At 39.9% G+C, this 12,295-nt stretch overlaps 2 protein-coding genes across 5 annotated transcripts in view; one reads left to right on the top strand and one right to left on the bottom strand.

Annotated features, from left to right (window-relative positions):
- The window catches only part of RNMT (RNA guanine-7 methyltransferase), a 39,779-nt gene extending 29,284 nt beyond the window's left edge, over positions 1 to 10,495 (bottom strand). Inside the window, 4 exon segments of the mRNA XM_020985605.2 lie at positions 2,888 to 3,023; positions 5,376 to 5,698; positions 5,701 to 5,826; positions 10,421 to 10,495. Coding sequence (XP_020841264.1) covers positions 2,888 to 3,023; positions 5,376 to 5,698; positions 5,701 to 5,785 — 544 coding nt within the window. The 5' untranslated portion in view covers positions 5,786 to 5,826; positions 10,421 to 10,495.
- Positions 10,467 to 12,295, top strand: part of FAM210A (family with sequence similarity 210 member A) — a 34,252-nt gene continuing 32,423 nt past the window's right edge. For 3 of the 4 annotated variants that reach the window (XM_020985609.2, XM_020985608.2, XM_020985607.2), the window contains exon 1: positions 10,467 to 10,871. The gene's annotated coding sequence lies outside the window, so the exon portion shown is untranslated. The remainder of the gene's footprint in view (positions 10,872 to 12,295) is intronic. The other variant, XM_020985606.2, reaches the window with a different exon arrangement.

Here is a 12,295-nt window from a genome sequence, read left to right as displayed (position 1 = left end):
CTGGGTTTCTGCGAACTGTAGATCACAGGACAAAATCATGTTTCAAATTTACCTTTTAAATTATAAAGATCAAGGACTTTATGTCACAGAAATCAAAAATTTCAGATAAAAAAAGGAACTATGTATATATTATATAAATTTATATATGTATGTAAAATTTTCTATATACTCCAAATAGTACAAGAAATAAAAATAAAAATAACTCTGAGGTTTCACTTCATACCATGCAAACTATCAAAGATGACCAAAAACAGTATAACAGTTTATGCCTGAGCAGGGACTCTCAACTCTTTTTGTCTCATGGATCTCTTTGGCAGTCTAGTGAAGCTTACAGCAGATCCTTTCTCAGAATGTTTTTAAATGAATAAAATAAAACCTAAACAAAGGACACTAATTATATTGAAAGTGCTATCAAAATAATAAAAAATAAGAGGAACTGTAGGAAGACAGGGCTGACATTCTGTTAGGGAAGCTGTGAAGTAGTCCAACAGTTCTGGATTATCAATTCAGAATTATGAAAGAAAAGTAACTAAACTTTCCATAACCTCCGACCCAGAGATCCTACTACTAGGCTTAAACCCTAAGGAAGTCGAAGACAGACACAAAGGTCCAAAATACACCAACTACACCAACATTTTCACAGCAGCATTATTTATGGTAGCAAAGAATAGACAGATTGGGGAAGAACTGAAAACACTATGAATATAATGGAATATTATTATGGAGAAAGAAACAAGAAGAGGCAGTGTAGCACAGTAGAGAGTTGATAAGATCATGGAGTCAAGAGGGCCTGGGTGAAAGTCTCAGCTATGAAACATACTGTGTGACTGTGGGAAGTCATTCAAATTTCTCAATGCCCCCATAAACTGTGCAGGACTATAAAAGATACAGAGCAGGTGCATTAATAGATGGCTTTTCCCCATGGGATGTTCCCTACACTAATAAAGTCACAGGTCAGATCCAAAAAGTAAAAAAAAAAAATGAACAAAAAAGCCCAAGGAATTCAAAGAAACATGGAAAGATTTATATAAACTCAGGAACAAAATAAACAGAAATAAAGGAGCATTTATACATAACAACAACAATGTAAATTTAAGCTAAGAGGAAGCTGAACTCTCAATAGCTAAAAAACTAATAAGGATCCAGGGAACAGATAATAGGGTTTAATACTCCCATTTATCACAGGGGATGGATTAACAGCATGGAATATTGTATAAGTTGTCAAGTGTGGCCACCAATGGATGTTTCTACTTAATTGTTTTTCATAAGAAGTTCAAAAGGTGAGGAGTAGGGGGAAGGAAAACTGGAAGGTTTAAAAAAAAAAGGCCATTTTTTTCTTCATAATTTTCCTGTACACTATAAAGTTTGGAGTACTTTAGACTAAAGGTCATTATAAATTAGTTTATTTTCAAATAGTCATTAATTTTATAAACATTACATATTAAAAACTAAGCTATAAATGGATCTCAATAGCTTTACAATGAATAAATATCTAGAAAAGAATGAGAAAGGTTGAAAAAGAGAGCTCTATTCAAAATACAGAAGTAATTAGAATTGAGACTATACTGGCAGGTGCAGAGACAAAAACTGTCATAGGAATAGTTATAGGAATAGCTGGAGGAAAAAAAACTGTCACTTGAGCTCTAGGAAGAGCTTAACTTCAGAATTCAAAGAATATTACAGAGAATAACTTCCTACAAAATTTGCACTATCTTCTTGATGTTACAGCAGAAATTGACACAGGAAACAAATCTAAGTGTATGACTAAAACATGAGTAGAGAGATTGATAAAAGGTTAATAAACTGATCAGGGCTACCATATAAACAAAGCTTAAGCCAAGCAAACAGAGAAGCTGGAAGGGTATATACAAGTGACTATAATACAAAAAATTTAAGAGTAATATCATAGAATCACAAAGTTGGGGGGGGGGAACCGACCTTAGGGGATAGCTAACCTGAACCGTAACAGGAGACTGCAGGGAAGGGGGAATAAAGAATGAAATACAGATGACCAGAAATTCCAAAGGATCTTTTTCTTGGTAGTATCTTTTTTAAAAGCCCCCTATAAACAGTACTTCATGTTTTGAAGCATAATACTAAGTGAGCATTTTCCCTAAAAATCAAGTACAAGTAGTCTCCAATTTATCATTTTATCTACATTGACTGGAATCCAGAATGCATTTTTCCCCCAAGGAAACTGTTATGCCAGTGGATAAGATTTTGCAGAAGTTTTAACGGGCTGTTTTTTGTTTCAACACCAGACACCAAGTCTCCTAACCCCCTAAAAGGTTCTGTTGGCTAGTTCACAATGGCCTGTCTAACTTGTAATATACCTAAAGTATAAGGTACTGATAACAACCACCAAGTGCAACACTGTCTCCAAGGAAAATATCTAAGGGACAAACACCCTCCAATTCCACCATATCTCTGCTGATAAAAGACGATGCTCAAGCAATTACATTGTCTATGCTATTGCTCCAGAAATTTAACCCAACTGCTTAACGGAGATGCTTTCTCAGCTACGAACTCCAGCTACTCTAGGTCACTAACATCATAAAGAACATCAGCCAATAAATGTAAACAAATGGAGCACTGCACCTCCTTTTCAGAGATGAGGGGCTTATTATTAACTCTTTTTTTCCTTCTAACATCTCACTATCAATTAAGTCTCTGTTAATCCCTCCTTAGAATTGAAATTGTTAAGTCCTAAGAGAAGTCTTTGATCATTCTGGAAAGGATAGCTTCAGATCTGAGTACAGAAAAACTTTCTTAATTTTTAACTATATCAATTGCTTTAACTACACCAAAGTGTTTGTTCAATGGTCAATTATGTGAGAGGAAGATAAATAAGACATATAAATCTATAACAGAAATATGATAATCATACCAATGAGGACACTCTTCATCCAATTATTAAAGTTTCGAAGGTAAAAAATACGACTCTGGCTTCGTTTCTCCAAACCAACTTCCTGAAGCTCATTGTAGTGAGCAGCTACTACTGAGCCATGTCCTTCTTCTAAATGCTGAACACAGAAGAAAGCAGGACAATATTAAAACAAGTATAAAACTGAGGAAAATAAAGATTAATCTAGACAAGTGCAGCCAAGTTTAAAATGCAGCTAAAAGTTACGAAATCCATTATTCATCAGTATGAATCCAGACTTCCTTTTTAATGCCATCCTGCTCCTCCTAGTGCTTCACTATCCAAACCATATCACCAGAGACTATTATTAGAATAAGCTATTTGCCAAACTGTCACCTCGCTTATGGTAATCTCCCCACCCCAACAACCTACCACACACATAATCTTCACCTTTTTTTCCTAAGAACTATAATGAAATCACCACTATCACTAACTAACCTAGAAAGGCTTTATTACTAGAACACTACTGATCCACTCAGTATCTTTGTGATTTCCCAGATCATGATACCCTTCCCTGGCCACTACTGCTATATATGTGTGCTGTATATACCCTAGGCAGCTAGGCAAGGGTATGGCTAGAACACAGAAGCTGAAAGTCCAAATCCCAACTCAACCACTTACTAGATATGTAGCCCTAGGCATATCACTTAATTTTGCTTCAGTTTCCTCATGTGTAAAATGGGAATAACAGGACCTACCTCCCAGAGTTGTCATGAGGACTAAATGAGATATTAGCTATAAAGAATTTAGCACATGGCCTGGCACAGGGTAGGCATCTAATAAATGCTTGTTCTCTTCCCTTCCCACATCAGAATATAAACTCCTTGAGAAAAATTGACTGTCTAGATTTTGTATTTTGTATTTATATCCCCATTGCTCAGCACAGTACCTGGAATATGGAGGGCAATTAAATGCTTTTCATTAATTCATAAGAAAGAAGAAATGATTTTTTCTCCCTTCTCAAATAAAAAGCATCTCTATCTTTTAAAATTGTGTTTTCTTTGGTTTATCTAAATTTAGGTTTTAGAACATTAGAACAACACCTCTAAACTTATAGAGTTCAGAAAGAATGCAAGCACTTTAGAAAAACTAACATACTCAACAATAAACATTTTATCAAATGTTCTAAATGACTACTATGTATGAGGCACTGTGAAGTTACAGATGCCTAACTAATGAATAACACTGAAGTATAAAATGGCATCTATTTTTAAGTATGTTAAACTACAATACTGCAAAGCAATGTATGGTTCAATTCCAACTTGAAGTGTCTGACTACCTATGTGCTCTGTTTAAAAAAAAATTCTAAGACTGAAAAACATTATTTCAAAAACAACTTTACAATACCACATTTATTACATAAATTTAAATACAACTGTAGTACTTCATATACATGTAACTTCAATTTCAATAATCTGGATTTACTTAACACACTCTATATTATTAGGGTGCTCTTTACAAACAATCTATAAATACAGCTTTGTTACAAACAGAAAGCCAAAAATGGCAATGTTAATAGTTTATTGATTATTATTAGCCCTAAGAGATCTTTCTTAACATAAAAACCAAATTTTCTACTTCCTGTTTCCCTTGTTCCCTGAAGACTAAGCGACATTCCCATACATCATCTTGAGGAGGGCAGTAGTGTGCCAAGACAAAATAGTTCTCACTATGATGAATCCATGGAGAATTTAGAATCAGGTCCTAGATGGTTACACAGCTCATAAAATTTAAACTAACTTTATTTACTTTCATCTTAGGAAATCTAAAGTAATTACTCTAACATAATCAGCAAATAAGCCTACCTGTAACATCCATTATTGGTGTCAACAAGACTAGACTGTCTTGTGAAACAACCTCAAAAACTACATACTTTTGCTGCCTTAATTCCATTTGGAGCAAAGACTGTAAAAAAAAATTTGTAACCTTAAACTCAAATAACTAAAAATTTCCCAAGATCAGAACTGATTATTTTGATTAGCTTTGGCGGGCACCAAACTGCAACACTGAGAAGGCACATGGAGAAAAAAATCAAATAAATGTTATAGCTCTCTTGAAATCATGTCAGAGAAGGAAAGGAAATACAGCTAATACCAATCATAAGTAATATTTTTAATTATTTAGTAGCTAAACCAGGGGTGGGGAGCCTGCAGCCTTGAGGCCACAGGAGGCACATTAGGTCCTCAAGTGCAGCCCTTTGACTGAATCCAAACTTCATAGAACAAATTCCCTTAATAAAAGGATTTGTTCTGTAAAATCTGGACTTAGTCAAAAGGCTACACCCAAGGACCTAGAAGGCCACCCCTGAGCTAAACACTATAAAAGCATGAGATTACACCAGTATAAAACAAAGAAGCTAAATAGTTCCTTTAGGAATTACAAGGAAATTAAAGTTGTGTTATACCCTTAAATAAATTTTAAAATCTAAATATCTGAAATGCATTAAACTTACTCTGCGTTTCACAGGAATATCTTCACCTTCCAATTTTCTCTTTTTTGAGGCAGTGCCATCTCCACAACTAGAAGTATCATCTTTTGGTTTATCATCAGTTTCTAACTTTCTTGTTCGTGAAATGCCTTCTTCATCACCGGCAGCAGCTCTTTCCTCAAGAATAATTTCATTACCCAACTTTCTTGTTTTTGATGGAGTGCCCTCTCCACAACTGGCAGTCTTAACTTCAGGATCATCCTGAAACTCTAGTTTTCTTTTTTTTGGTGTGCCTTCCTGAACACTGTCAGTGTCCTTTCCACCAGAGGATTCAATTTCATTAACATGACAGAGAGTTCTGTTTTGGAAACCACAGGTACCTCTTCATCTTCAAAGACCTTTTCACAATCCTCTGTTTTTGAAGAATTTTCCATTTTGCTCAGTGATTTGAATTTAAAGCTTTAGTTCATAAAGGCTGCAAGAGCAAATATTTCATGTTAAATATGCATAATGAATGAGAATTATCATTGCTAAATCCTGACTCTAGAGGTAGAGCCAAGATGGCAGATTAGAGGCAGCAACCCAGCTGAATTCTCCCAATATTCCCTTGCATACAACTTTAAAATAACACCTCAAATCAAATTTTGGAGTGGGAGAGCCAATAAAAGGTACACTTCTCTGGCCTGAGAAAACTAAGGAGGTTGGCAGGAGTGTTCTATGACACCACTGGAACAGAGGTCTGTCCAGAGTGTGACAGCAGCCACAACAGCAGCAGCTTCAGGAGCTCTCAACCCAAAGACAGTAAGAGGGTTGGACAAGCGGTCAGAAAGAGATTATAGGAGACCTCATGCAGGTACTTGCACATACACAGTTCTGGGCCACAGTTCCAGGGTGGAGAAAAATGTTTGTGGTCAGTCAAAAGGGAGCAGAGCAAAGAAGAGCAGTAGTACTTGTGGCTGCAGGAGAGCAGGGGCCCTTCCTGAGTAAAGACTAGAAGCACAGTGACCACACCTCTATCCAGATTATGCTACCTTGGAAACACTGAAAACTTTCAGCCCCTCAGCATTAGCTCTGAAAACAGTAGAACAAAAAAGTCTGAAGCTTGAGACAATGTCTCTTCACCCAGAGTTGAGCAGAGCCCAACTTCAACATAAAGTTCAAAGTCAAGAAGTAGGCTGGAAGAATGCACAAACAACAATAAATAAATAAACGAATGAATGAATGAATAAATAAATAGCTTGACCATAAAAAGGTAACTACAGTGGCAGGGAAGACCAAGACATATACTTAAAAAACAACAACAATGTTGAAAAAAGCCACAAGCAAAGCCTCAAACAAAAATGCTAATTGGACCCAAGTCCAATAAGAATTCCTGGAAAAAACTGTTAAAGAACATAGTAGAGGAAAAATTGGTTTAAAAAATAAGGGTAATGCAGCAAGAAAATTATGAAAAGAGAATTAACAGCTTAGTAAAAGAGGCACAAAAAAATTTAAGAAAATAATACTTTCAAAAACAGAACTGGCCTAAGGTCAAAGACAGAGAGACAGACAGACACACACACACACAAACTCACTGAAAAAAAGAACTTCTTAATAAGCAGAACAGATCAAATGGAAAAGGAGGTACAAAAATTCACTGAAGAAAATTCCTTAACAATTAGAATTGAGCAACTAGAAGCGAATGACTCCATGAGACATCAAGAAACAATAAAACAATGCCCAAAAAATGAAAATATTCGAAAATGTGAAATATCTCATTGAAAAAACAAGTAACCTAGAAAACAGATAGAGATAATTAAAGAATTATTGGACTATCTGAAAGCCATGATCAAAAAAGGAACCTAGAATCCTATTTCAAAAAAAATTTTTTAAATGCCCCAATATCTTAAAGAGGATAAAACAAATTGAACAAATCCACCAATTACCTCCTGAAAAAGATCCCAAAATGAAAATTCACAGGTATATTATGGTCAAATTCCAGAGCTCCCAGGTCAAGGAGAAAATATGTGACTGACCCCTAAATCTTTCTCCATTGAGTTCTATTTCTGTATTTTTCAATCTATTTTAAGTTCTCCAGGTGCACATGTTACAAGCATCTCAATTTCAGGTCTAAAATTTAACTGCTAATGGCATTACCAATTTCCTTGTCTTCCAAAGAGAACCTTGTAGTTCTCTGCATCCACCCATTTAATTAATCATCAACAAATCCACCCCCTTCTCTCTCATAGTCTCTTCCCTCTTTATTCCCATTACAAATAATCTAGCTCTAGTCCCTGTTATTTTTCCCTACACCTCCACAATAGTTTAACTCATTTTACTATTTCCTTCAAGGTACTAAGAAGGGCCAGATCCTGGGCCATCACCTTTGTCTAGCCACTGCACTTCCTTGACTAAGAGAGAATGAGGCTGACAATTTCTAGCAGCTGTGCCCCACTCATACACAATTCAAGAGCCAGTCAAGACATTACCCTCAAGATGTCATTGATCCTCTTTGAGAAGGAAGGATGAACACCAGGGGTTTTGCATGTCGTCTCTACACAGAGGGAGAAGGAATTCCTGAGCGGGTGCTGTAAGTTAAACCTTTTTCCACACATGCCTCACTAGGGTAATGGCTGAATTTGTAGGAAAAAGTGAACTAGGTTGATTGAACTTTTTGTATTAACTGTCTTCACCATGTTATCTAAGAGTAGTAGTCCCCTCAGGGGACCCAACCAGCCAATTTAAACAGATGGGGAATTCTGCACTGGCTTTCTTCCCCCCCCCCCAAAAAAAGCTTAGAACAATTTAGTTTTGGTCAGCTTGGATTCATTTTTACTTCTTGAAATATACCTCTGAAAAGACAGGCTTTTAAAAGTCTTTTTAATGGAGCTACCAGACTCCACTTCAAAACCCAAATCACTCAGGCTTTCCTACAAGAGCCAACAATGGCTCCAACCCAAGGCTCAGTGGCTCACTGTTTAGCTTTGGAAGACTCAAGAGTGTAAATAACAATTGTTTTTGGTTCCTGCCAGAAACACAGAGGGTCCTGCCCCTCCCAGACAGATATATTTGTGATGGCAAATTGAGCCATCTTTGGTCTCTACTTAGACCCTAGCGCTTAATCATTGAATGGGTGTGGCCTCAGACAAACAGAGACCTGGGAAAGACCTTAATTTAGAAAGGGGAAGGTCACCCACTATATTCCAGGCCATCACCAGTTGTCTTTATTTTTGTCTTGCCATTGGATTTTGATGACTCTGGAGAAGAGAATGAGACTGAAGACTTTAAACTCTGTCCCACTCATATTCAATTCATCACCCTCCAGATGTCATCTGTCGTCCTCGATTAAAAAAAAAAAAACAAACAGGGGCTAGGATAAGCTTCTCAAAGCTTGTGTCTACTCAAGTCACTCCTTTTGATTAAAAAAAAACCTTCAAAGGCTTTCCAATATTTATTCAAAACATCAGATTTCCTAGAAAAGAGGGAGACTTCCACATTCTGACACCCAATTGGGACTGAACATGCCATGAACCCTCTGCCTCCCCCAGGTTTCTTTGATTCCACTGGTCTTTCTAGAGGGAACTCCCCTCCAATCTCTAAACTTTTACTCTTCATTATTCTAAGCCTGCATTCAAAACAAAATCAAAAACAATTGTGGAAATAATCACCCTCCCTGAAACTTTCAAAACACTGCTTCCCTTCAGTTGGTTTTTATAACCATGACCCCACAGTGTTAAGTAATCTCTTCCTTTGTAGTGTGCACTTTTCCCAGGATAATGTATTGTGATTTTTCCCCACGAGCATGTAACTTTCTTATGACCGGCTTCTTAGCTGTCTTTTTGCTGTTCACAGGGTTTTGCACAAAACAGATCCAAAATAAAAAAGCCAATCTCTCTAATTTAAAGTTGAAAACTTTCAGCCAAATTAGATTTGAGAACAAGAATTTTTTTTAAATGTTAAGGAGTTGAAAAAGGATATCAGAAGTTTTATTGGTTGTGAATTTCATTTACAGGGGCCGACCTTTTCTTTCATTTCCACAGATAAAGAGTTTACCAGATCAAAAACATGTTACAAGAATGAATGATTTAAAATGATTTAAAAAGAGTACTGAGTACATCTTGGAGACAAGAATTACAGCTTCAATAAAAGTTCTCCCACTACTATTGTAGTGGAATTATGGATCAAGAACTTGCCACAAAAACCTCGGAGAGTATGAGGGAAGATAAACTCGAGGCACAAAAACGTCCTGGGTGACCCGAGCAAACAAACGGAAAAGCAAACCCTACAAGGGAGCAATGACGTCACGTCTCGGGCACTATCCCTTTAAAGCTTTCACCCCAGAGCCCAAGGCGCAGCCCAGCCCCAGGGCTGGGATCCGCATGGGCCCACAGGCTCCGCGCTCGAGCCCGACAGGCTGGGGACCCCCGCTGCCCACCGCCGGCTAGCCCAAAGAAGGAACAACCAGTCGGGGACTATACTAGGGGCGTCCCCCAGACAGCCCCCTCTCTCAGCGCGGTACTTAAAAGACAAGACCGGAAGCCGCGGGCTCTGCTCCTCCGCCACTTTCTTCCCAGGCTCTCCCTGCATTTCCGCTCCACCCGCGTTCCCCAAACCAAGGGCTAGAAACTTCTCCTCACCGGCTCTCCCCACCCCGCAGCCGCCCCTCACGCGTGGCCCGAACCGAACGCGAGCCCCGCCCCTCGCAGCACGGACACGCACGCACCGTTCCAGCCAGACTCTGATCGTTCCCCGCGATCCAGCGGCACCCACCCACAAAGCTCCGGGGTCCGGCGCTCGCCCTCCCTCGGGGCCACCTTTGCCGTAGCCGGCTCAACCGCCGCGCGCGCTCAGCCAGCGTCACGTCCGACCCCCCACAAGAACCACCGACTTCCTACTCCACCACATAACACAATCAACGCGGGGCCGAGTAGTAGGGAAGGTGCGCAACGAAAGCACAGCAGAAATGCAGCTCAGGATAAACGATGCATGCTCTACCTCCGAGACGGCAAGAGTCCCCAAGAGGCGTAGAGCCAGAAAGTAGTAGGCACACTGAAGCTGGAAAAGATCCGTACCTCCGCTGTAACACTTACCTCAGTAAAGCTTTCCGCCATTCTGTTTGCGGAAGTAGTCATTGCGCCACGCTTAGGATGTGACGCAACTTCCGGAAGGCGGGGAAACAGTCATCCTTTCCACAGAACGCATGCGCTTCACGTTTCCTCCCGCATTCGCACTTGGAGAGATGTGCTCACGAAGTGTCTGTTCTTAAGTGAACTACATTTCCCAGGGTGCTGGGCGCGAGCCATTCCCTCGGGGGCTCGGAACTGGGCACCCGGCAGTCGCAAGCACGTTTCGAGTGGGCGAAGCTGGTTGAAGAGAGCGAATGACTTCCTGGGTCTGGGGAGGTTGAGGGGAGGCTTGGCCACACTGGCTTCAACGGGGACCCGGGAGGGAGTTCGTTCCTATCAGTGATTTCCCCGAGACAGCAGCACGGGAAAACCTGCCCTGTCAGTGCTTGCGGCCACGGACCCAACGTCCTCCGAGGTACTTTGGCCCCTGGGCTTCCCGGGGTGGGAGGGGGGAAAGGTGGAGGGGGCGTCGCTGACCAGCGGCAGTGGGGAGAGGTTGGAGCCCAAGCCAGTGCTCGTGGCCAGCTGCTCTAGGCGAGCCTGTGGGGGAAGGGCAAGACCTGCCCTGGTAGGGTAGCTAACAGCCCCGGGGCCCACCCTCCCTCCTTCCTCCTAACTTCTCGTCCTCCTCCTTCCCTCTCCCCCGGAGCAGAGTCCTTGTTCTTTTTCTTCCTTATGCCCTTTGCGCCTTAGCTCTCCTCTCCCGTCCTTTTTCCTGGGCATAACATTGAGAGGGCGCCCCTAGAAGTTTTCTGTTGTTATTTTAACCAAGGACTGGCAGTTCCCCGCATCCTCCTCCAAGAACACAGGCCGACCACCCGTTTTTTGAGTCATAACCACCCTGCGGCCTCCGTAGGGAGGGACTGTCTGATCAGGGCCGGCCCCACGTGCTGCTTCGCAGAGATGGGAAGGGATGTGTGTGCTGGACCTCGCGCGTCGTGCCGGCCGGGCTCGGCCACTGCTTGTTTAAAGGGAAATCACAACTTTGTTGAGTCCTCAGACTCCCACGGGAGCGAGAACCCACTTTATTCCAAATTTGACAGACTGTTTCAAACGACCGGCAATAGAGATAAACCAAATCGTTGGTTGATTGTTTATATCTAGATGTTGAAACCTACCTCTCTCAGCTAAAGGTTGTGAAAATATGGTCAGCTTCAAGATTCATTTTGAATTATTTTACCCCCAAGGCCGATCTCATAGTCTTAAAGCAAGCTTTAAAAAAAAAATGCATTTTATCTCCCTGTCAGGAAAAAGTTTTTCAGAACTATATTAATAAGATGTTATCAGCATTCTGTAAATGAGAAATTACAAGCCTGCATGTACTTATATTTTCAGTTTAATTACTCCTCGATATTAAATAACTGTGTACATACAGATTCCTCATAAACTCTGATTCGGGAATAAGACATTGAAGGGAATGCAGACTAGACATTTGCTTCATTTAAATATTTTGGTTGAACTATATTGACTGTAAATTGTTCAAGATGAATTTTGGTATTTGTGAAGAATTTATGAATTTCTATGACTAGAAGGAGAAGCATGAGAAATTTACTTTGCTTCTATTAATAGAGAAAAACTTTGAAGAGTGTGAATTTCTCCTCTCCAATGTGTAATTACCAGTGCTAGTAGAACCTGCTGTTCTTAGTGGTTCTCAGTGTCACATGTTTCTTAGAAAGCAAGTTTTTCATTGCAAACTACATATGACATAAACATTGACATTTAAGAATATATATAATATGTAAATATGAAAGAATGAAAGAAATCCTTCCCAAGTATGGGATATGATTTTGAGAGAGATTTTTATATGTGGAGCTGGACTTGGAGTTAAGGAGACCTAAG

This window comes from Phascolarctos cinereus, unplaced genomic scaffold, assembly GCF_003287225.1.
Source record: "Phascolarctos cinereus isolate Bilbo 61053 unplaced genomic scaffold, phaCin_HiC Scaffold_4;HRSCAF=312, whole genome shotgun sequence".
NCBI lineage: Eukaryota > Metazoa > Chordata > Mammalia > Diprotodontia > Phascolarctidae > Phascolarctos > Phascolarctos cinereus.
This window is presented reverse-complemented; position numbering and strand designations above follow the sequence as displayed.